At 32.4% G+C, this 25,105-nt stretch overlaps 4 protein-coding genes and 1 long non-coding RNA gene across 11 annotated transcripts; 3 read left to right on the top strand and 2 right to left on the bottom strand.

The window, feature by feature from the left end:
• The first annotated feature begins 399 nt into the window (after positions 1-399).
• On the top strand, positions 400-1,705 carry LOC110600415 (chlorophyll a-b binding protein P4, chloroplastic). The gene is made up of 3 exons (XM_021737272.1): positions 400-796; positions 884-1,299; positions 1,394-1,705. The coding sequence occupies exons 1-3, from the start codon at positions 591-593 to the stop codon at positions 1,528-1,530; spliced, it is 759 nt and encodes a 252-aa protein (XP_021592964.1). The 5' UTR covers positions 400-590; the 3' UTR covers positions 1,531-1,705.
• A 150-nt stretch (positions 1,706-1,855) lies between these two features.
• On the bottom strand, positions 1,856-7,672 carry LOC110600414 (agamous-like MADS-box protein AGL65). 7 transcript variants are annotated; one of them, XM_021737267.2, is made up of 13 exons: positions 7,280-7,534; positions 7,015-7,112; positions 6,716-6,901; positions 6,407-6,466; positions 6,272-6,290; positions 6,073-6,137; positions 5,481-5,496; positions 5,315-5,376; positions 4,285-4,381; positions 3,803-3,850; positions 3,608-3,735; positions 2,889-3,273; positions 1,856-2,060 (listed from the first exon to the last, which is right to left on the bottom strand). In XM_021737267.2, exons 3-13 carry the CDS (start codon positions 6,898-6,900, stop codon positions 2,046-2,048), a joined length of 1,080 nt encoding a protein of 359 aa, XP_021592959.1. In that variant the 5' UTR covers position 6,901; positions 7,015-7,112; positions 7,280-7,534; the 3' UTR covers positions 1,856-2,045. The 7 variants fall into 7 exon arrangements, with proteins under 7 accessions (XP_021592959.1, XP_021592958.1, XP_021592960.1 ...); XM_021737266.2 differs by having other exon boundaries at positions 7,036-7,112; XM_021737268.2 differs by lacking the exons at positions 7,015-7,112; positions 7,280-7,534 and adding an exon at positions 7,555-7,672.
• A 4,709-nt stretch (positions 7,673-12,381) lies between these two features.
• Positions 12,382-13,774, bottom strand: LOC110600306 (probable calcium-binding protein CML45). Its single transcript, XM_021737124.2, has one exon. The coding sequence runs from the start codon at positions 13,697-13,699 to the stop codon at positions 13,040-13,042; it is 660 nt and encodes a 219-aa protein (XP_021592816.1). The 5' UTR covers positions 13,700-13,774; the 3' UTR covers positions 12,382-13,039.
• A 7,768-nt stretch (positions 13,775-21,542) lies between these two features.
• On the top strand, positions 21,543-22,379 carry LOC110600463. The gene is made up of 3 exons (XM_043950681.1): positions 21,543-21,574; positions 21,757-21,900; positions 21,982-22,379. The coding sequence occupies exons 2-3, from the start codon at positions 21,768-21,770 to the stop codon at positions 22,377-22,379; spliced, it is 531 nt and encodes a 176-aa protein (XP_043806616.1). The 5' UTR covers positions 21,543-21,574; positions 21,757-21,767.
• Positions 22,380-22,929: 550 nt separating this feature from the next.
• On the top strand, positions 22,930-23,263 carry LOC122721729. The gene is made up of 2 exons (XR_006348489.1): positions 22,930-23,071; positions 23,171-23,263. It is a non-coding gene; the product is annotated as an uncharacterized LOC122721729 (long non-coding RNA).
• The last annotated feature ends 1,842 nt before the right edge of the window (positions 23,264-25,105 follow it).

The following is a 25,105-nucleotide window of genomic DNA, read 5'->3' as shown; positions in this document are numbered from 1 at the left end:
TAAAGAAATAAAATTGAAAAGAATCACAGAAATCTATCATCAAGTTCAAGTAACAGGCTTGTCCAATTAGGCCATGTGAACGCTCGAAGTTGTTTCTGTTTTTGGGCTGCCAAGTCCTACGTAGCACGGGTTACCTAAATGGGCTCTGGCCTCTCGGCCTACCAAGCAGTTTTATAGATACATTTTGCTGAGATCAGTCATGAGAATACCACATGTCAATCAGCTATTGGCTGGTGTAACTCAACGTGGTAGTCTAAAAATCTTCCTACGTGGACAAAGATGGGTACCGCAGGATCTTTTGCCACCAACAGCAACAAAGAAATAGATACGTGGATAGCGCACCAAGATAAAAGGATAAGACTTAAGTGCTCTTATTGGCCAATCCAAAACCCAAATGTACAACTCAAACCGTTGGATCTATAATATCTACAAAATCAACAGTCAATTGCGAACGAAGAACATAAGCCACAAGTCGTCCTTCCAATTGAAGTACAAAGGCAGCGAGATTAATCTTAGCTTATTGCTACTCTTATCACCCACATCCTCATTTGAAACTCCGTTTTGTTCACCGGAATTCAGGGAGAAAGAGGATGGCAACCGTAACAACTCAAGCTTCTGCTGCCGTATTCCGGCCATGTGCATCAAGATCGAGGTTTCTTACCGGGTCTTCTGGTAAACTCAACAGAGAAGTGTCCTTTAAACCAATAGCTTCTTCTTCTTCAGCTTCTTTCAAAGTTGAGGCCAAGAAGGGAGAATGGTTGCCCGGTTTGCCTTCTCCGGCCTACCTCAACGGCAGGTAAAGAACTCTTTCAACCAACAAAAGCCAAATATTCTTGATTTATTTGCTTGACACTGTTAACTGAAACCTTGCAAACGTATCCAGTCTTCCAGGGGACAATGGCTTTGACCCCCTTGGACTCGCTGAGGACCCTGAGAATCTAAAATGGTTCATCCAAGCGGAGCTTGTGAATGGGCGGTGGGCTATGTTGGGTGTTGCAGGGATGCTACTGCCAGAGGTTTTCACCAAGATTGGAATCATCAATGTTCCTCAATGGTATGATGCTGGCAAAGCGGAGTACTTTGCATCATCATCAACTCTCTTCGTGATTGAGTTCATCTTGTTCCATTATGTGGAGATCAGAAGGTGGCAAGATATCAAGAACCCAGGAAGTGTCAACCAAGATCCCATCTTCAAGCAATATAGTTTGCCTCCAAATGAAGTTGGTTACCCTGGCGGCATCTTCAACCCCCTCAACTTTGCACCCACTCTAGAGGCCAAGGAGAAGGAGCTTGCCAACGGTAATAATTAGCTAATTGCAAAACAACCTGGTTGATTTTGCTTAGATTTTTTCTTTTGAAGAATAGGCTTATGTTGTTTGATTTGTTTATGCAGGGAGATTAGCGATGTTGGCGTTCCTGGGATTTGTGGTTCAACACAATGTCACCGGCAAAGGACCGTTTGACAACCTGTTGCAGCACCTCTCAGACCCATGGCACAACACAATTGTCCAGACACTCTCCGGTAACTAAAATTCAATAGAGAAGAAACGGGGTTCTGTTTCTTGCATTTGTAACCGTCAATATATGGTTTTTGTGTGAGGTTTGAGCATCAATGTAAAACAAGGAATCTTCAGTCAGTGTACAGAGGAACTAAGATGTCATTTACATTATCATTTTATATCACTTGAAACCATTTATTTCTCAAGCTTGAACCTCATAGAAACACCAGCTGGTTGGAAATAAAGTTCCAATAGGATGAACTAAAATCTATAAAAATTATACTATTGCTCAAATGAAGCCTCAAATTGCTTGCATTTTCTACAAAATTATAGATATACAGCTTGTGTGACTGAACCAAAAATACTTGCTACATGTTTACAGAATTTACAAATAACATATATACAGATGACCTGGTAATTAGTATCGTGTATATGCTATATACAGCTAACAGCCTAACATATTGGATGGCCTAGAACATCCAGATGGCTCCAATTTATCTGTTGATTTCTTCCACATATCAAAAATCTGCCCGAAAATCTTTCTGGCTATAAATGGCTGGTCTAGAACATATTACAAAATCACACCATTAATTCTTCCAGCAATCATTCTTCCCATCAAAGGAAAAATAATGTAAAACTCACTAGAATCAATTGGATTGCTGCATGAAAGAACGCAAACAGTAAAAAAATTGAAATAATGCTAGGTTATGTTTGGAAAATAAGTAGTAGAAATTAGCCCATTGAATATGGAGATGACAAGAATATGTGTTAATGATACACCAGTTCAGAAGTTAACTGATGAATCTGATGGAATCAACTACCTTAAGGTTATCCCATTTATTGATGCAAAAAGGAGGGAAAACAAAGGGCTCATTTTGATACTGAAAAAAAAGGAACAGCTACATGGTACGTTCTGTACTGATGTAAAACCCAACTAATGAAGTATATATATGAAATGGCAGACTACCCATATTACAGAGCACCAAGAACAGCAGATCCCACATAACATGTGAAACCTCTTACAATTCCACAAGAAACACTCTTCTGACACCGCTGAACTAAGTGAACAACGTAAATTACAAACAGAACAATTCTTTGCAATTATGACTGAAACATGAAAAGGCATAACTTCACTTGGTATGAAAAAGTATTTTGCTATGCCCTATCACTTCTTGCAAAAAAAAAAAAAGATTAGAAGTGAACAGAATACATACAAATAGTATAAATGCTGACAGTTAACTGGCATGCAACTACAAGTTAGAAATTAATATGAGCTGCTGACTTTATAATTAAACAAACAATCCAATTTATTTTAAGTTCAAAAAGCATGTGCAATCCACTATATACAGCATAAAGAGTTATGCATATTTATGTATAGAAACTTTTTACCTGGTGATATTGGTTCTCGTTAAACATTTCAATGCTGCAAGGCCCAGATGCAGACCCCCAATTATGCTGGACATTGTCGTATATAGGTCTAGGAGGTTCAAAATTGTTATTAACTCGATAAACAGAATTGTTTCCTTGGCAGTTCATCTGCATCTCAGGCTTCATTTTTCCAACATCAGGCAGATTTAAACTACTAAATGGAGAATACGAGAATTGCTCATTAAGTTGTACACTTAAGCATTTATTGCTACTTAAGTTGCTCAATGCACCACCATCCTGCCCAATGTTATCAAGTGGTCCTCGAATTTGAATCTCAGTATGTTTGCCAGTATCATTGTAACCAGAATAGTCGGGAAGGGATGCGTCAGTTGAGCATTCTATATCACTGTAGGAAACAGAAGAAGGCAAATATTTTAGGGTAGCAAGAAATGATGAAAGAAATGAGAAACCTGTTTACCAAGTAAGCAGTAAGCAAAATTTAGTGAAAAAAAAGGGGGAAATAAATAAATAAGAGGTATTAACAGGAGTTTGTTAGTAGCATCTGAAAAGGAGTAACATATGGTAACATGAGTTGGTTGGCAGTGGCCATAACTTAAAACTAAGAATAATGGCCAGGTAATTATATTTTTAAGCACAAATTACTTGAAGATGATGAACTTTCAACTAGATATTGACTAAAAGGCACTGGATTCCAAAGACACAAATTGAGGAACAGCTACCTTTGGGGAAAAAAGTTTTGCTCGTTGGATAGTATCAGATGGTGATTTCCATTGTTTGGAAGCCATGATAGTGATTGGGCCTCTTGCATGTTATTCATCATCAAAGGTAAAGCCATTCCATTCTGAAACTGAGGCAAGATAACTCCAATAAGATTTTCCCTCAGCTAAAAATTTATTACATGGCCAGTGTATTACCTGGCTATTGCATTCTACAGGCATAAGTTGGCACTTTCCAAAACTCTCCTGCCAAGAAAAGTGGACAGTGTAAGAATATACTTTACCTATATATTATCAAAATACTCTTCGAGATCTTGCTAAGGTGGGTAAAACAATTAGCAGTTCTACCACTCAGTCTTGATGATTAAGTGGAACAAACTATGCTGTCAGAAAAGCTTACAAGGTATACATGATATCTTGATGATTATATGTTTTATGATTTTAGACTGACAATATTTATAGGAATAAACATGAGGTGGCAGGTTAAAGGTATGGGAAAGAGTAAAAGACTTGTTCCTAGCTGAAGGTAAGATGGAAAGGTTGTTATGACTTGCAAAGCAATGTGAAAAATATCCTACCAGAATATGCGAAATTGAGATGTGGACTCAATCTTGAAAGTCTGCAAGCTTAAATGACTGACATCTAGTCATAACACCATGCACTGGGGACAACAAGCATACCTTTTGCAGACGGATTTGGTTAATTGACTCTTTTAGCGAGTCTTCCATCTGACTAAGACGTTCTATGCTATCAACCTTACCAGGGTTACTCCAATAGCTGAAAAAAGGCATGAAACAGTAAGGCTTTTTGTACATTAAAAAACAAAATAGGAAGTCTTTATATGCATGTAGGTTAAGCTGTACGCCACAACAGACATACCTAAGTATTGAAGTAGTTATAACACATATGCTGGAAGTTGAAATTTAATGGCCAGTTTAAATTTCAGAGACAACATAATAAGAATCCAAGTCAGGGGTCTGAATTGGAAAACACGGGTCAGACAATAATAATCTGATATGTAAAGTTTTACTTTGGTATGCAAAACCTGAATTTTGGCAGAAACTGAAGTGCTGGATCAACATTTATAACATGTTTTTTGTTGTTTCTTTTTTAATTTTTTTCTGGTTTTGATTGTATAAATATTAGAATGATATAACACAAGGGCTCTAACCAACTCTCCTACGCTTATGGAAAATCTTAAACTACCTCTTGTGGTATTCTTCAAAAGTTGCACATATTTCTGGATGTGATAAACTCCCCCAGATGCCATAACGTTAATCATGATTAATCTATCCCATTACAAGCTTTATCCAGATTTAAAAATGTTAATTGATAAGAGAATTCAACTTTTCAAAACCTTGTTGCAACATTTGAAGCTTAGTACAACAGGCCCCAACAAAGCATCTACTATTCTCTGAAGTCTGAACTGCATTATCTGATTGCAGCAAGGAAAAAAATTCTAACAATAAAATAGAATTCATAGGACAAACGCACATGTACAAGGATATAAGAATTGGAAGAGTTTGTTTGTGTTGCACTTCCTTGGAATTGATTTATGATGCAGAAAGGGAAAACTGGAACGAAATTCTAGTACACCAGCAAAAATTGAATGAAGTACACATATGTGGCCAAAGTTTCAAAATCATGTAATGTTAAATTAGCTAGTTTGGTTACATAAAATGAATACTTCTAAAAGATTCAAAGGTCCACCTCATTCTATTATGTAGCTCTGTCAGCTGTGTTTGCAACAGCCTAACCTGATCAGTCAACTCCTGCCCATAACGCATTAACCATAAAACAAAATTATTGATATGAAAAAAAACATAAGAATCCAAAATCTTCAAGAATGATAAGAATGTGCGCAATCATTTCAAACCTCAAATGTCTGAGTTCTGCAAAAACAGGAAAAAAAAAATGTTACAGATCCTTCTTAAGTCTACTTCCGGGATTTTCTCCAAAAGGGTGAGATTATGAGAACAAATTCTCAATAAGGGGCAGAGGGAAAAATATTTCCATATAAGGGATGGAAATAGCCACGTGGAGTCACAATTAATTAACTTTGAACCACGACTAAAGGGTGTAGAACGCCCAAACCGTGACTTACAGTCACGACTAAACCAAGTCGTGAACGACCAATAACCAAGATGCTGGTTCTTATAATATAAATAAAATAATTATAATTATTATAATTATAAATAATATATAATTAAATAAATATATAAATAGATAAATTGAATAACACATAATTAATTAATTAATTAAAAACATACAAGATTAAAACTTATTCAGTCGTGACTCGAGAGTCACGATTAAGCTCAACTTTCTGCCGATATGGTCTTTTTCACCCCTTCTATGGAGATATTTTTCTTCCACCCCTTCTTGGGAACTTGTTCTCATAATCACACCCTTTCGGCAAAAAGCCCTCTTTTCACCGGAAATCCATTAACTTGACCAAAATAATCACATACCTTGCACCCAAAAAGTCTTGTATATTTACATCATGGTCCAACTTCTTGAAGGTTTTCCTCAATACCTATATTCTCAGCAAGTAAACCAAATTGATTATATGAATAAGACAATGGTTAACATTCCATTATGTAGTAACAAGTAACAAGAAAAACATTGCAAAGAAATAACATTTCAGAGTGCAGATCATAGTAATCTTACTTCAAGGCTTTCCAATTTCCTGTTCCAATCAAATGGAGACTCTTAGCTGTATTATCTTAAAAATTCAACCAAACTGCTAACAGCTATCTGGAAAAAAAATATAATAAAAGTTTTGCAAAGATTTTCATACAATACCTTTTTGCCCTTTCCTGCGGAGTTAATTGAGTAAATTTTGCAATAACACCTTCAACACTGCTGTAAAATTAAAAGATAAAAGACATTTACATATAGTCTTGAGTTTTTTATGGAGAATTCGGAATGCTTGCCAATTAAAATGAGATTATTCAAACATTAACCACAAATGCTTTACGTTATTAGTAAGCAGTACCAATGAAACAATAATAAAGTTCATCATTTTCCGATTGTAGTAATTTACATGAGTTGCCTTAATAGTAATAGCCACATGAAGGGAAAGGACAATGAAATGCATAGTAGTTAATTCACCTGTGCTCTCCTTGATACAATGTAGGCCTCCCCGTTGGAGAAAACATGAGAAGGGCAATATCTATGTCACATAATATAGACAATTCCTTAGCTTTCTTCAAGATCCCATTCCTTCGTTTTGAATAGGTCACTTGTCGATTGCTGGTGCTTTCTAATCTCTTTATCTTTAGCTTAACCCTTCCCATCCTACAATCAATCGGTAAACCAAACCCATAAGATTATAATGGCCAAGCAGCTGCTAAATTTTAGCCAAAATCAATTCCTCCATTTTCCTTTATCATGACTCAACACCCACTCACTTCAGTTATGCAGAAATATACCTCTCCAACTGAAGCTTTCATCCAGGCACCACAACTAGATGGCAAATATGGGTTTCACCAAGATATTAAAACAAAGTCTATTACCAAAAGAAGAAGAAGAAGATAAATAAATGCTACTAATTATGAAAGCCAGGGTCATTCTCGAACAAATTCCTCTGTACAGCGAACTTTTCACTATTTAAATACAGCACAAAGTGATCAATAACAAACAAAACCAAACACTTGCAAACTTGCAAAAACTGACCAGTTTGTCGAGAGATTGAAACCCTATTGTGGTTAAGTTTATAAACAGAGGGAGGGAAAGAATTTGTCAAAACAAAATCCAGTGATACTGAAATTTGAGAATATACAAAAAGATCAATTTGAAGGGAGAGAAATCTACAGTAACTAATGAATTCAGCGGGAAAAAAACATATTTACAGTGAAGATAGCAAAAAGAAAGAAAAGAAAACAAGCATAGAATTGAATGGGTAGGGAGAGAGAATGGATAAAGGTGACAAAAGCGGGGGAGTGGTGTACCTGTGATTACGGTGGTTGATTTGAGGGTGACCAACCAATCGCAACTTGTATTTGTGCAATTAGCGCGAAAATCAAAGGGACGGTGATATTGAGGAGCGCTTGTCTTTCATATTAGTTTATAAAAAATTTTAAATTTATTTTTTATTTTATATATACACACACCAGCTTATAATATATTTTGAAAAACTTAAAATTCTAGACAGAACTGAATTTATATGCATAATCAAACCGGTAAAAATTATTAATAATTTAAATAAAAATTAACTCTTTTGACTTGGAGAACACCACAAAGAGAGGAAAAAGACCGACCTAAGCTGACGCAGGCAAGAAGCTGGCAGGCCGCTTTCAATAACGGCTCTCATTATTCTGTGACCCCGGCTTTTCTGCTTGGTCAGTAACTATCTCAACGTCGTCGTTTGGCCAGCCCCAATTGCCAACTGGCGAGACCATCAATAAATAGGGAAAACCCTAAAATTCTTGTCTACCTCCTTTGCTGTGTCTACCTCCCTCTGAGAACGTTGTTCATTCCTCTTCCTAAAATGGTTTCTCTTTCTTCTCTGTATTTGTATAATTTTGAACTAAGCGAATCTATTTTAGGAAGGGAACGAATACCGTCACCAGATTGATTCTCTAATTTCAAGGATACACAATCTTCCACAGCTCCTCCTCTTTTTTCTTTAAACGCGACGCTCATTCCTCCTTTAGGGATTCTTTTATGTTTATTATTTCAATTCAGTGTTTGGAAGGGAAATGAACACTGTGTTTTAAAAGAGTTGTTTTGCTCAATTTTTTTCCTGCAGTGACAAAATCTCCCTTTCAGGTGAAAAAAAGACAAAGATGAGAAAAAAATATTGGTTCTTTCTCCAGATCCAATTTTCATTGTTTTTATAGCATTTCTTTATGTAATTTATTTGCATTTACAACAACTGTGAGTTGCATGCATATGCTTTAATATTTGTGGAGCAATTTGGCAGTGTTTTTATTATTATAGCTGCTTTTTTTGGATGTTTCAGTTCTGCTAGATTTAGGTCTACCAGTTGTTTCAAGTTTCTCTTCCGTTTTTTAATCGGATTTAGCTAGATTTGCATAGTTACAGGGATTTGCATAATTTTGTCGAGCTTTATAGCGCTCTTTAACCGCTGCATAGTTGCAGGGATGCCCCTGTGAATCTCCAGGACTTAAATGCGTAGCTGTTTGATATTATGGTGATGATTTTAGTAAGTGGTTGGATCTGTTCTTGTTATTAATTATGATTTTTGTTTCAAGAATGTAGGTGTTTGAGTTCCTTTATAGCTTGAGGTTCCTGCATTTGTGTTAGAAAATTAATATTATTTTGTTGAATTGAATTTGAGAGAAATTGTTAAGCAGTTAGTCATCACTTATTTGAGATAACAGATCTAATTATTTATAATTAAAATTGGCTGAGATTACTTGAAGGTGCTTTTAATACACATAAGATTTCCAACCACAGAGGCATTGGTAGACAGAGCTGGAAAGTTTTGAGTTTTGCGTTTAGTAATTTTTTACTTGTGGCCTTTTTCCCCTTGAGTGATCTTTCTTTTTCTTCAATAAACTTTTTCCATACTAAATCGCAGCAAATGAATAGCTTTTCTTTTTGTGTTTTTCTTTCTAAGATTTAGTTCCTGGGTTAGTATTTATACTGACAAGATTTGAAATGGATAAAGATGATCATGAGAATGTTACATCAATAATTAATCCTGTAGAGGATGATGAGTAGTGTGTATTATCTTTGTGAAAATGCAGCAGAATCACTGCAACATCTCTCATTGATGATGCAGTTGAGGTAGATAACTATGAAGGTGGACCTGCTCTGTCATAGGAGTAATGGCGCCACAGAGTCAAATGAGAATGAATTGAGAGCCTAATTTGGTGTACATTAACCAATTCTTTGGATTTTGGGGAGCAAAAGAAATAGGAGGGCTTTTAATATAGAATATTGATTTTATTGTCTTTAAAGCAAGAGAGAAAGAAAATGGAAAAAATATGCAAGGAAATAAAATTTTTATGAGACTTGCACCTCCTCCTATGATGGGTGAAAAACACAAGGGAGCAAAATGAAAACAGAGGATTAACTTCCCTTCGTGTGGGAAGAGAAAGATGGGGAAAGGAAAAACGACTAGTGGATCACTTGGGAAAAGAAAAAGAAAAATAAAAGGCAAAATAAAGAAATCTAAATATGAAGTTTTCTTCGTTTCACAGGATCAAATTCTCACAAAACATTTCTTTAAGAAATTTGCCTCTTCTGATATCATCAATTGCGGCAAGGCTGAATAAATTATGTTTCATGTTGTTTTCTGGAAGTGGACAACTATTATAAAGTGGTTTGCAGTAACATAGACTATTATTTGCAAATAGGGATTTGCTATCATTGGAGGATGTCTTAATTTCTTCTTGTGAGTTGCAGTCTGAAGTTGCGTATAAGTTTATACGTATTGTTAATTAATGGGTTGCCTTCGTATGAGTATGATTAATTAAAGCACAGCTGTAACACTGATAAATGCCTTGATTTGGCTTTGCAGTGCCAAGGAAACTCTTAAGTCAAGGGGCTTCAGATTTGATTTCACAACAATCTGGAGCTTTTATTGACAAACAAGTTGTTTCATTAGATGATCATATGTTTATCCATAAAAAAAAATTCCATTCCCTCGCTGCCTTTGAAGCTTGGGAAGGTTAAAGAACTTCTCAAGCATATACCATGTAATTTCCGGGCTTTTTCTTAATAAGAATTTTATAAAAAAATAATTCCTAAATCTTAGTTTGAAAAAAGTTAGTTTGAATTTGGAGACTAACACTTATTGCATATTGCATTTTAAAAGTGCAATAAAATTAAAAAATAAAAATAAAAATAATAAGTAGCTTTACATTCATGGTACTAAAAGAAATAAAATTAATTAATATCTTACCGCATTTATGAAGTGTAAGGTATTATATGTTATATATATATATATATATATATATATATATTAACATTAATTTATATTATAATCTTTAAAATTTATAATTTAATCTAAATTTTTAAAATAATAAATAATTTTATTTTAAAATTTTATTTTATTAATAAAATATTTATTTTTTCAAATTTACTGTTATTCATAAAAAAAAATTAAATTCTGAACTCTTTTAATATATATAAAGATATTATAGGAGTATTATATTAAATATTTATTTTGTTATATAAACCCTTAAAGTTTTTTAATTTTTAATTTATATTAAAATATTTATATTAGTTTTACATTAAATATTTTTTTATTATATGACCGGAATTTTTAATCTCTAAATTTATTAATTTTCAATTTATATCTCAATTTTATGTTAAATATTTTTTTATTATGTTAAAATAAAAAATTATTTTTTTAATATAAAGACTAAATTATTATAAAAAATAAATTTTAAATAATTAAATTATTATAGAACAACAATAAATTTTAATGAAATGATAAAATAAAATTTTAAGAAATAAATTATTTCAGTATTACATTAAATATATATTTCTATCATGTTAATATAAATAATTTAATTTAAATATTTATATTTTATTTTATGCATCTATCAATTATAATATATTTTAAAAAATTATATAAATTTTATAAAAATAATTTATTATATTAATAAAGTTTAAAAAAATATTTAATATAAGACTGTAATAAAATATCTTAGTACAAATTGAAATTTTCTAATTTAAAAGTTAAGGGTTGAATCATGAATAAAAAAAAATAACAGAAACTTACTATAAATATTTTAATATAAATTAAAAAATTTAAAGATGTAAAATTTTATGTAACAGAAAAAATATTTAATATAAAACTATTATAAAATATCTAGATATATATTAAAAGAGTTGGGAGTGTATTTACTTTTTTATGAATAACGAAAAAGAATAAATATTTTATTGATAAGATAAAATTTTAAAGATTAAATTATTTATTATTTAAAAAGTTTAGGATTAAATTATAAGTCCTTCATATTTATTCTCCCCATGACAAATAGTTCATGAGATTTACCTCACAGTTGAATGAGAAGAGATTTTATACATAGGAAGAGCGTGTATGTTCAACATTTGAATGATTTATTCTTGGATACTGCTAACCTAGAAACGAGCAGATGCCATGGATTATTCTAGGATGCTTCTGAAAAGATGCCGTGTGCTGGACGACCTGGATGTATTTCTTCAAATTTAAAACTTTTTTTGATAGAGATGTGATTTGTTGCTAATTGCCGGGCAACCAACACGTGAAGTTTGATGATTGCCTTGTATATATGTCTATATGACCTTTGAGCATTGTCGTTAAAATTTTAAACTGGAAGCTGACCGCTGACTTGGATCGTAAGCTGGTTCGGGTTCATGGTTAGACCGGATAAGGAAGTGATTCAAATTTTTTGAGTGTTGGACTTATTAAAGATCTTCAAAATCTCAATTAACTGAGCTGGTTGTATTTTTTTATTTAAATTGTGTATATATTTCTTATTTTATAATAATATAGTAAGTTTTATAACTAAAAATTATTTATTTTAAATATATAATTAAAATTTATAAATAGTAATATATTTATTAATATTTAAAATAAATTTATAAGTAGTGATAGGTTTAAGTGTGATTTCAAAAAATGTGTTAATATTTTTATGGAAGGAAAACCGATTTACAAAGAGATAAAAGATTAGACGATTAGTACTTCTAATCTCATTAATATTTTCGTATTGTATCCTGATAAAAAAATATAAAAACCATCGACCTCAACGAAAATCATGTAGACCGAACACGATTTAATTAAATGAGAACAAGTTAACTGACCTCCATGCAGTAGTTGGCCCCTTCTAATCCACTTCAAGATATACTGCATAGCTATCTAACACGTCTACCAAAAAATATAGGTTTAAAATAAAAATATTCTCGAAAAAGAATTTTCTTTTTGATATATCGGAGTAACCTAATAGATAAAAGCTTTCTCTTCTCTAGGAACTAAGGTATGAAAAGAGTTAATCTTTGTTATATTCTCTTAGAAAAATCTTAAACAAAAGCTCTCTAAGATGTATAGAAGATGTTTTACAATTTTATTTTCTTTTATTTCCTCTTTATATTAAAGTATTTCAAATAATTCTTAATGTAATTCGAGACGGTACGAGGTTTCCAACCAGCGTATCCCTTGTACATCCCGCTGGATCTCGTTATGTCACTGTGTGGAATGCTGTTCTCAATCCGATCAAGAATATTAATTTAATGTATTGGTCAGTGTGGAACACCAGGATTCAATATGATCTACTCTGGCTGTAATTTCTCTACAACAGAATTCGAGTCATTGCAAGATCGTCATATAACAAAAGAAGCAATGTTATAGGAATTCTGATTCAGGTTCAGGCATCATATATATATAATTCAATGGCTTCCAGGACAAAGATACTCTGCTTTCAGACCTCTTTTATATGTTTATTGCAGAAAGAAATCAAAGAAAGGCGAAGATATTGTTATTTAGATAAAACTTGCTGTCATGAGCTTTACAAATTCGTTGAAATCTATCACTCCATCTCCGTTATCATCATACGTTCTAATCATCCTTATGCAGTCTGCTTCTGAAACTTGTGTGAAGCACAATGTACCAAGGACTCTTCGCAACTCTTTTGCATTGATGAAACCGTCATTATTTTTATCGAATATGGAGAAAGCTTCTCTAGCTTCCTGGAGGCTCGGCTCCTGCTCTTCAAATAAAGCAGTAATGTCATCTGAGTTCATCCTATCTTGTAGCTTGTCGCCTTCAGGGTCATAGCAAGTTCCGAGCTGCCTCATCACAATTTCCAACTCTCGTACACTTAGTTCTTCAAATTTCTTCCTGTGAGAACAGGTTTGTTGTTTCACCGTCAGCATTTCTACTGCTTGTAGCTCCAGCTTCTGATTTAAATTTGTGTCATTGCAAAGTTTCTCGGATGCAACTTCTACTGTAGAGGGCTTGCTTTCGACACAAACCCTCCAGAAGTATAAAAACATCCTGGGGAGTTGGCAAAAGATTGAGCACAAGTCTTTAAGGACAATGATAGATTCGAGAATTGTGAGCAATAAGAAAATAAGGAAGGGTGATGGTGAATTATCTTTAGCATACTCCATATTGAATTCTGAGAGACTTGAGGGATGCATGAGTTCTATTTATATTAAGATTCATTGAGGTAAAAAAAAAATAAAAGAGTGTGGAAAGACCTGACAAGTTTACAAGAACTTGCTTGTGGAGACCATGCTAATTTGTTAGGAAAGTTCTTAGAAGCGTGGTACACGAGTAAAATATTTGAAATCTGTTGCGAGATTTCTCTTTTTTTTTTAAGGGTAAAGCAAGGGAAGGAGCTCAGAGCTGAGAGAAGCAGAGGAGGAAAGAGCCTAAACCAGGGGACCGTTGTTCTTTTTAAATGAAACATCTACTGTTACTTGTGTTCTATAGCTCATTAAACGTAAGCTTTTACTGTTGAAATGAGTTATTTTGGAAAAATGAATTAGAAAAGCACGGTAGTTTCTTGACAACAAAGGACCGTGTTGGAAAAGGAAGAGGTAAATTACTTGCTGGAGTTGAACATCGTACTAGAAGACATCTTCGGTTGGAATCTGAAAATATAAAATATAAAGTAAAAGTATGAATTTTAAATAAAAATATTCAATTTAGTAATTAATAAGTTCAGTTTATACAAGAGTTTAACTCTCCGTAGGCTTATACAATAAGAAATTATAGATTGATTAGTTGAATCAACCGCCCTGCCTGACTTTCCACGACAACTTCCAAGACACGACATGGATAATTATAGCGTTATAAAATTTTAATTTTTTATTTACCTTATTTTGATTTCATATAAATAAATTTTAAAAAATAATTATATATATATATATAAAAATTAAATATCTACATTTTACTAATCTAAACAGTGATTAAAGCATATATATATATATATATATATATATATATATATATATTTTTTTTTTTGGGGGGGGGGGGGCGGGATAAAAGCAGTGATTAAAGCAAATGGAAACTTTCTGGGAATAAAGTAATTCTCTATTTTCTTATTTATCTTCACAAAATTATTGTTATATGACTTTAGAGTGGTTTACCTTTACTTGGCTTCTGCAGTACGAAAGCAGGTCGTGGTAGACTTTTTAGTGCCTTGTGGTGTAATTCAGAAGTTATGAATAGGTACGCTATGGGCGAGTATTCATCGTTTTAATTTAAAATTAAATTAAATTGAGTAAATTAAAAATTTAAATTTAAAAATTAAATTAATTTTAATTAGAAATTGAATTGATTTAATTTGATTCAATTTGATTAGATGAATTTAAATTAATAAAAATATAATTAAATTATTTTAAAATTAAAATAACACGTTTAAATATTATATAATTATAAAATAATAAATTTATATATATATATATATATATATTTTTTAGAAAAAGAGGGATAGAGCCCTTATTTTATTAATCTAGATCATGAAAGCCCCAACATATCAGCGTCCAGTAAAAATTTAATAGTAACAGGAGGCCATTGATGAATTTTCAAATTAAAATCATCACCAATGGTTAAACTAGTCAAACGATCCGCTACCGCATTTGCTTTCCTGTAAATTTTTACCATCTTGACTTCCCAGCTTCTATTGATAAGATCACGATAATTCCTCACCAAATTAGCAACTCTAAAAACTCCTGCACCTCTACCTGCAAGTAAATCTAACGCGAGTTGAGAATCCGTTTGAACTTCAATCTTCTTCCACCCTGAATCCCATGCTAATACTAAAGCATAATATATTCCCCATAGCTCAGCTTCCATTGCTCCACAATTGTCCAAAAACCGTTGAAATCCCAAAAGCCATCTACCTTCATTGTTTCGAAAACAACCTGCACAACTTGCCCTTCCTGCTGACAACAATGCACTACCATCGGAATTCACTACCACCCAACCTGTTTCTGGCGGCTTCCACCCAACATATTTCAAAGACCGGCCTCTCGGTCCAGACCCAGCCTGCATCAAAAACCTCCATGCATGAACATATTCTTTTGCTCGAAGCTGAATAAAGGACGCATCAATAGTATCTTGGTCATTATTCTCATTAAAAACCAACAAGTTTCTTCGCTTCCATAACCACCAAACAGCCGAACTAAAAAGCACATCCCATGGTATTCCATTAGCCAATAACCCTACTTTTTCTATATTAGCAGATAGCCATAAAGGCACATTCAAAATATCAAAAAATGGAGAAACGAAATTGGTAGGTAAAAGGGAATTCCAAATTTGTTTCACATGTTGGCAATCTCGTAGAGCATGCAAAACAGATTCACTTGCAACTCCACAAAGAGGACATAAATCATAATCAATAAATTCTCGCTTTCGGTGTTGAACATTAACCATGATTTTCTCATGTGCCACTTCCCACAAAAACACTTGAATTCGCTGTGGCACCCTAACCTTCCACAGCCCTTGCCAATCCATATTAGATCCTGACACTTCTAAATAAAACGTATCAAACCCTGACTTAACTGTATATAAGCCAGAAGAAGAATGTTTCCACGCAAAACCATCCAAACACGACATATCATCAACTAAAGTAATTGATTGGAAATATAAAAGGACATCAGTAGGAAGAAGAGAATTTAAAATGTCCCAATTCCAGCCTACATTAGGAACCCAGAAATATCGAACACAAACCTGCATATTCAACTCAATCAACAGTTTAAGTGCAAAATTCCAAAGAGGCCCAACCGGAAGACAATCATCTAGCCAAAATCTAGTGTGCATCCCATTATTCACATCTACAACTATCCATTTTCGAAGTATGTAACGACCCGAAAATCGGACCGCTACCGGCGCTAGGATCCAGGTCGGCTTAAGGCCGCTGGGACCCGTAGCAAGCCTAACATGCATCCTGTGAACCTGATTAATCCCATTCATGATCAACAACATACATAAAAATTAAAACTTTTCTTTCATTCATTCTCTCATACACCAACTCAACCTGTGCATGCGCTGAACATAAACATAATCATAAACATTGGCCCCTCTGTGGGACCTCATCAATGCCCCCAATGGGTGGCATAACATGTGTTGAGTTGGTTTACATAAGCATTACAAAGCATCTAAGATCATATATTAAAAGGGATACCATACACATAGGGTCAAGCTCAATCTCTAATCCTCAATGTCATTACATTACATAACTATTCACAACTCTACATCATTATACAATTTGTCATGTCCACATTCTAGCTATTACATACACAAGACTACATTACTCTTGCTGACCTCCTGGTCTACCCTGTACCTGCAAGCCTGGGGGTTAAGGGAGAACGGTGAGCTACAAGAGCCCAGTGAGCAGAATAATAAAACATTTAAAATATATGATAACATGAGATGCATCACATCATAGCTAATCACATCAAGGATGAATTTTTCACCAATAGTCCTCTACATGGTCCAACTGTGCCAGGGGTGTAGAATGGGCCTCACTGGTCTTTCTCTTACATAATCATAACATAGCATAACATAACATTCTAACTGTGCCAGGGGCGTAGAATGGGCCTCACTGGTCTTTCTCTTACATAATCACAACATAGCATAACATAACATTCCAACTGTGCCAGGGGCGTAGAATGGGCCTCACTGGTCTTTCTCTTACATGGTGCCAGGGGCGTAGAATGGGCCTCACTGGTCTTCCGTACCATATCATCATCATATCATAACATAGGAGGACTAAAGGATCATTCAACATTCATCTGCATCATCAACGTATTATGCAATGCAACATATTCGTGAGTTCTAATGCAAGCACCCTATTATATCTCATGGCATTCATGATGCGTGAATCATGCTAAAACTGGTTTATTTATTTAAAAGCATAAGAGTTATTCCACTCACCTCTGGCTGAAGCTCTACTGACTCAGAAGCAGCTGAACTCACTGCTGGGGTCCTCGGTTCCTCGGGTCCGAACCTACACAGGTGGACTCAAATGAGGACCAAACAACTAGAACATAACTCTAAAAACATCCCCCAAAAACCCCCTAGAACATCATGAAACAATCATAGAAAATCATGCAAAAGAGGGCTGGACAGGGCACTTTCGGCGGCAGGTTCGGCGGCCGAAAGTTCCTCCAGAGCCGAAAGTCAGGCAGGTTCAGCGGCACCTTCGACGGCCGAAACTCCCAGACAGAGGCGAAACTCATGCATGTTCGGCGGCACTTTCGACGGCCGAAACACCCAGACAGAGACGAAAGTCTCCTTTCGGGGGCAAGCTTCGGCAGCCGAAGGCTGCCTCCACAAGCATGTTCGGCTGCCGAACCTGGTTTCTCCCTTAGTGGCAGAAACTCAGCTCTTCTATGCACATACGCCTCCAAAACTTCCCAAACATGCACAAACCTATTCTACAACACACATACACAAGCATACAAGCTCCTAGGGGCTTCAAACTATCTAAAATCCCATCTACAACACATCAAACATGCATTTGCAAGCCACATTGCTCAAAAACACAACATAAACTCAAAAACCTAACTATGAGCTAAACATGCATTCTACCCCATAAATCTTCATAAAACTTACTTAAAACAGGCAATGAGCTTAAGATCGGCTCTTACCTCTTGAAGATCGAGAGAGAGACGACCTAATCTTGGAGATGGGAGATTTACAACTTCCTTAGGTCTCCAAGCTCAAAACTTGCTCAAAACTTGAAAATCTTCAAAACAAAGCAAAAACTTGTGAAAATCTTGAAAGATCTGAAGGAAAGGACTCAAGATTGGTGAGGGACAGCGGAGAACTCACCTTGGCCAACAATGGAGAGGAAAGCTCGCCCGTTTTCGGCTAAGGGACCCTTTTATAGTGGCTGGCCAGGCTACGTTCAGGGGCCGAACGTGCCTCCGCATGCATGCCATGTTCGGCAGCCGAACCTGGACTTCCCTCACTTATGCCTTCGGGGGCCTAAGGCACACCCGAAATGCCCGCATGTTCGGCGGCCGAACTTGAGGTTCGGCGGCCGAACCTGGGTTTTCCTCCAAGGTTGTTTTCATGCAAAAACTCATTTTCCTTTTTACTTAAAAGCATCAAATACATTAAAACATTTTATGAAAACATGGTTTTACCCTTCTAGAGGTCTCCGACATCCGAGATTCCACCGGACGGTAGGAATTCCGATACCGGAGTCTAGCCGGGTATTACATTCTCCCCCCCTTAAGAACATTCGTCCCCGAATGTTCCTCAACTAGCACATAGCATGGCATACACATATCATACATACAAGGCACATAAAACTCACAAGGAACTAACCTCAGAAAAGATAAGGGTATTGCTGGAGCATGGACTCCCGTGTCTCCCAAGTGCATTCTTCCATATTGTGGTGGTTCCAAAGGACTTTCACCATCGGGATTTCCTTGTTTCTCTGCTTCCTAATCTGGGTGTCTATGATCCGCACTGGCTGCTCAACATAGGTGAAATCTTCTTGGATCTCCACATCAGGCTCACTAAAAACCTTCACTACAACATATTACATCTCTAGTTACGATACGTAGCTACAAAAAAAATTATTGTGGCTAATATATTTATTTTATTACGGCTAAAAACCTATTGTGGCTAATTTAAACTATTTAGTAACAAAAATGCAACAATTATAACTAATATATATTTTTTGTTTTATTTTATATATAATGTAACTATTTGTTGACTATTTGCCATAATTAATTTTAGCTACAAAGTAATATCATAGCTAATAGATATAATAGCTATAAATTTAATTTTTTTGTAACAATTACTACCATTGTAGTCACAACACATTAATATTATAGGTAATAATTTTAATAGTCACAAAGCTAATATGATTGTAGTAATAATTATTTTATTAGCTACAGTTTATTAGTCATTACAAAAAATTTGTGGCAGAAACATAAAAATATTAGTCATGTAATTATGTTTGTCATAACTATTACTAAATCATTAGCCACAACATCGTAGCTAAATGAATTGTATGAGTACTATGATATTTTAGTTATAATTATCAAAGAGTCATGGAATTAGCTATCAAATTAGCCACAATTATATAACTACGATAGAATACTATAACTAATAAAATAATTTGGAGAATTACTCTGAGGTCCTCTAGGTATTATATATTGGTTTATCAAGTTCAAAAAATATGCTTAGAGGTTCTAAAAAAATTCATATAATATGTTTTTTTTTGTCTCTCAATCAATTTTTCTTCTATTGTCCATTTGTTTAGATAGAAAAGTTATTGAGAATTATTTTCTAACTTAAAAAGTTACATATTAATAAATCAATTTTAGTTGAAGGATGCTTTTAAATTATGGTAATCTGTGTCAAAATATATCATTGGACGAAGCAAGTGCACTTATAGTTTAAGAACTGATAATTTGTTTTTAATCAACATGGTTTGAGTAGTGACCACAAAACATACACAAAAATTGAGCACTTGCATTATCTTTTAATTTTTCATTCTCAATCTGATTGTTATTTTATAGAGTTAATTTTGTTATTTGAAAATCACAAGATACATATATTAAGAAGTTTATGTATATATATTTTCAGCACATAAAACAATTAGATAATAGTGTTGGAAACTTTTTGTCGAATCATTTTTCAAGAATCAAACGATTAGTCTTAGCACATAAAAAATATTAAAATTTGGCACACTTAAAATAAAATAAAATTTTTGTGTAACAATTAAAATAAAATAAAATAAAATAAAATTTGGCACACTTAAAATAAAATAAAATTTTTGTGTAACAGTTAAAATAAAATAAAATAAAATTTTTGTGTAACAGTTAAAATAAAATAAAATAAAATTTGGCACACTTAAAATAAAATAAAATAAAATTTGACACACTTAAAATTTTTCATTCTCAAACTGATTGTTATTTTATAGAGTTAATTTTGCTATTTGGAAATCACAAGATACATATATTAAGAATTTTATGTATATATTTTTTCAGCACATAAAACAATTAGATAATAGTGTTGAAAACTTTTTGTCGAATCATTTTTCAAGAATCAAACGATTAGTCTTAGCACATAAAAAATATTAAAATTTGGCACACTTAAAATAAAATAAAATTTTTGTGTAACAGTTAAAATAAAATAAAATAAAATAAAATTTGACACACTTAAAATAAAATAAAATAAAATTTGGCACACTTAAAATAAAATAAAATAAAATTTGGCACACTTAAAATAAAATAAAATTTTTGTGTAACAGTTAAAATAAAATAAAATAAAATTTTTGTGTAACAGTTAAAATAAAATAAAATAAAATTTGGCACACTTAAAATTTTTCATTCTCAAACTGATTGTTATTTTATAGAGGTAATTTTGCTATTTGGAAATCACAAGATACATATATTAAGAATTTTATGTATATATATTTTCAGCACATAAAATAATTAGATAATAGTGTTGAAAACTTTTTGTCGAATTATTTTTCAAGAATCAAACGATTAGTCTTAGCACATAAAAAATATATCAAAGTTGGCACACTTAAAATTTTTTTTTTTACATACTTGAATTTTTTTTACCTGCATATTTGTATTTTGCATATAAATTAATTTTGAAGTTTTTTTTTTAAAATAAATTTATTTTGATGTTAAAAATACAGCTCTACAAAGGTGTGGTCATGATTTTTTTTCTTTTAAAAAAAATTTATAGCGTTGATTTTGAATCTGCTTAAACAAATTAAAATTATTTTATTTTGCTTATTTAATTAAAAATATAAAATATTTTAATTACAAAAAAGTAAAAATAAATAATATTATATTAATTAATAAAGGGAACCCTATCAATTAGTGGTGGCAATATAATGATAAATTTGCTAATATATATATTTTTGGCTTGGGGGAATGAAAACCTTAAAATTAAAAATTTTCTCCCTACAGCCGCTACTGCTACCGCTACGAATTCTATATAAATTTTCATTCTCACTCATGATTCATTCAGTTTTCAATTTTTGTCCACTATCAAAAGGAGAAGCTCCCACTATCAAATCCAATCAGGTACGTTTAAAATTACAAAAGCCTTAAAATTAATGTTTCATTGTTATTATTCTAGGTTAAACACGTGAAAGGCATCTGATATTTACTTTTCATTCGTTTTTCATCTGTTAAAAAGCTTTGATTCACTATTTTTATATTAATTTATCCTCTATGTGTAATATTCAATTTTTTCCATGAAGCAGAAGCAAACATCATGGCTCGACGATGCAAGTTGCGGAAAGGGAATTCCATCAATATTAACTTGGAAAATGAGACTGAAAATAATGTTAATAAGAACTTTCAAAAAACTCAAGAGTTACACCAAAATCAGGCTTCAAATTTTCAAGGTAAATAATATTTATGTGATTTATAAATTTTAAGTTGTTTTCGTAAATAATTAGATGGCTAACTTCAATTTTATTTTTTAGGGAATACTAGTCAGAAGACAATGAGGTATCATTATGAAGGCCATTTTATATTTTCACCAAATAGAATATATGAAAATGGTAGGTTCATGGAGAAACCTAATTTTGATGTTGATTTCATCTCATTTTTTGATATATTGGATGACTTGAAAAAGGATTGTGGATTTGATGTTATAAAAGGAGATAAATTTTATTACTTGAAGGCTGATAAAGCTCTTAGTGATCTTGATGCATTGATAGAGGTTAAAGATGATACAGATGTGAAAGATATGATGGATAGTTATAAGAAGTTCCCTTCGAAACCCATTGATATATACACTCTATTTCGAGATTATGATATTTTACCAAATGGACTTAGTGACGAGCTACCCACAGTTACCGTTGATCACGCTTCTAATTAACTTCAAAATCCAAATGCAACTGCAGCAACAGGTTGACTCATTTAATTTTATTTAAACAATTGATTATGTTTACTTGTTCTATTTACAGAAATTCTTGTTATTATATAATTATTGTTTTACTTTTGTTTTGAAATAGGTTCCAATACAATTAAAAGAAAAACTAGAAGACTAACACGATGCTTGAAAATCACACAATTGGAGAATGGGCAAAAATTGCCAGTAGAATTTGATGAAGATGATCAAGCTATTGGTGATAATGCTACTGCATTTGTTTGGTTTTTAGGACAAACTATTAGAAGTGTGTCGTGTTGTCCATTGCAAGTGAAACAATGGAATAAGATTACCAATGATAAGCTCGACGACATGTGGTCTACCATATTGGTACGAAAATTTATATTAAATTACATCCATTATAAAATGATTATAATTTTTTTAGTTCTATTAAGTATAATATTCTTTGTTTCTTACTTCTTTGCTAAAAGGAAAAGTTCACTTTTGAGTATTCTGATGCAAGAAAGGGCGCAATTTTCAGTCATATGAATGCATTATATAGGTATTATAGGCATAAGTTGAAGAAGAAGTACTTTGATTCAAAGGCAACTTATTCACTTCGTCTCCGAAACAAGCCTAAGGATATGGATGTAAAAGATTGGAAGTATTTAGTTAATCTTTGGACAGAAAATGCATTTCAGGTATTAAAAATTCGTGTAAAATTTAATAATTTATTTTATATGAATTCAGTTTCTGGTAGCTAACATAAATTCTGAAAATTTTGCATTGTTTTGCTTTAGGAGAGAAGCAACAAAAATAAGACAAATAGATGCAAGCGTTCTATGCCGCCATACACGGGGACAAAAAGCTTTGCTCGGCTGAGAGATCATATGGTATGAGTTTGTTTTTATTTTATTAGTATTATAGTGTTTTTTATTAATTAAATGATATATAAATAATCTCTTTTTACTGCTGTCGTTTTGTGGACTATGGCTAGAAATAAACTAAATAGTATTTGATAATTCTAGTTTAGAGCTTGAGAAAGTTTATGATTTGATCTTTTATGGATCTTTTATTTGGTTTAAGATGTGCCTAGCTTTCCTTATTCCTTAATCCAAATTCTTTTTAGTAGCTCAACAATCAAGAACTGGTCAACCTGTAATGGTACTATAACTCTCAAAGTTCTAATAAAAGCTATTTTTATCAAAAAAATAATAATAATAATGCCTTTTTAAGTTCATATGATTGTTAGAACTTTTTGATATGCCATTTACATATGTTTTATTTATTTGTTATGTATTTTATGCTATATTTTGATTTTTTTAATATCAATAAATATAAATATCTCTATAGGAAAAGTTTCAGCAACTAAAGAAACAACGAGAAGAAGGACAAATTTCACTGGATGATGATGCTATGTTTGCTGATGTACTTGGACCAGAAAAAAATTGTTATGTACGTGCTTATGGTCCTGGAAAAAATGTCACGGAATATTTTGGTGCACAAATTCAAAAAGAAGCAAGTGAACAAGTAAATGATGTTAAGAAGCAAATGGATGAGAAACTTGCAAAGATGAATAGAATATGGGAGCAGAAATTCAAGATGCTTTTGGAGAAAAACAATAATATTGCATCAGTAAGTGATTAAAAACTAAGTATTTTTTTTTCTAATATAAGAATTTTTGTAAACTATATAACTAGTATGAACCTTATCTATTTAATATAATTTTGTTATTAATATTTTCAAATAAAATTTTATACAGCCTATGGCGGATTCCCAAGATGATGAAATTGGTTGATGATTTGCAGTATATTTGAAGTTTTGGATTTTGAAGCAGCCAGCAGCCTTATAATACTACTTTTAGAAAATTTAGATATTAATATTAGTGTTAGTATAGTATTATAATTTCAAGTATTTTTAGTGTGATTGCTTTATGACTTAAATTAGTTTATTTTGAATATTAGTTATTTTGGATTAAATTTATTGTTATTTTATAATTGTCATTCTGATTGAGTCTTAATATTAATATATAATTATTTTATAAATTTAAATTTTAGCTAAATTTTTTATATAAATTTTATATTCTATTATAAATTTTATCAAAATTATTAATAGATAAATAACATATGTAATAGTAAATTATAATATAATTCCATTAAATAATAATAAATTAAATAAATATTACATTTTAGCTACAAATAATTAATAGTAGCCGTATGTACTATATTTAGAATAGCTTCTAATTTAATAATTTTGTGGCTTTATTCAATAGTTATAAAATAAAATTAAGTGTAACAATTATACTAGAACGTGTCACTTTCTTATTTTTGTGGCTATAAATTTTATTATTCCCTTATAATTATTTAAATGTGGCTAATAGTAAATATTTTTTGTCATACAATTAAGTTTATGGCTAAATTTAGATATGTTAGCCATAAAATTAAATTTGTAACTATACATAAGTTTAAATTGCCACATTATTATATTTGTAACATAATCATAACAAAATCACTTACAAAAAAAAGTTGTTGTGGCAAAAAGAAAATGTAGTTACAAATATTCCATTCTCGTGGCTAATAACTGGCTACAATATTTATTTTTAATGGCAATATTTTTACTTCATTTAAATAAAAAGTGTGACTATAAATATTTATTTTAGCCACAACACAGGTAAATCTTGTAACTAAACTTTAGTTACGCCACTTCTAGCTACGGCATGTCATGAGAAAAATATG

The sequence above is a fragment of the Manihot esculenta genome, chromosome 14 (genome assembly GCF_001659605.2).
Source record: "Manihot esculenta cultivar AM560-2 chromosome 14, M.esculenta_v8, whole genome shotgun sequence".
NCBI classification, from domain to species: Eukaryota; Viridiplantae; Streptophyta; class Magnoliopsida; order Malpighiales; family Euphorbiaceae; genus Manihot; species Manihot esculenta.
Note: the sequence above shows the minus strand (reverse complement) of the source record. Positions and strands in the feature narration are given on the sequence as shown.

What these genes read in the sequence shown, in the direction of transcription:
- LOC110600306 (XM_021737124.2), bottom strand. Translation starts at nt 13,699, where the DNA reads ATGCATCCCTCAAGTCTCTCAGAATTCAATATGGAGTATGCTAAAGAT.
- LOC110600414 (XM_021737268.2), bottom strand. Translation starts at nt 6,900, where the DNA reads ATGGGAAGGGTTAAGCTAAAGATAAAGAGATTAGAAAGCACCAGCAAT. An exon ending in TTGTATCAAGGAGAGCACAG is followed by an intron (nt 6,467 to 6,715) that starts GTGAATTAACTA and finishes TTAATTTTACAG; the next exon opens with CAGTGTTGAAGGTGTTATTG. An exon ending in CAAAACTTTTTTCCCCAAAG is followed by an intron (nt 3,274 to 3,607) that starts GTAGCTGTTCCT and finishes TGTTTCCTACAG; the next exon opens with TGATATAGAATGCTCAACTG.
- LOC110600415 (XM_021737272.1), top strand. Translation starts at nt 591, where the DNA reads ATGGCAACCGTAACAACTCAAGCTTCTGCTGCCGTATTCCGGCCATGT. An exon ending in CCGGCCTACCTCAACGGCAG is followed by an intron (nt 797 to 883) that starts GTAAAGAACTCT and finishes AAACGTATCCAG; the next exon opens with TCTTCCAGGGGACAATGGCT. An exon ending in GGAGAAGGAGCTTGCCAACG is followed by an intron (nt 1,300 to 1,393) that starts GTAATAATTAGC and finishes TTGTTTATGCAG; the next exon opens with GGAGATTAGCGATGTTGGCG.
- LOC110600463 (XM_043950681.1), top strand. Translation starts at nt 21,768, where the DNA reads ATGGCTCGACGATGCAAGTTGCGGAAAGGGAATTCCATCAATATTAAC. An exon ending in TCAGGCTTCAAATTTTCAAG is followed by an intron (nt 21,901 to 21,981) that starts GTAAATAATATT and finishes TTTATTTTTTAG; the next exon opens with GGAATACTAGTCAGAAGACA.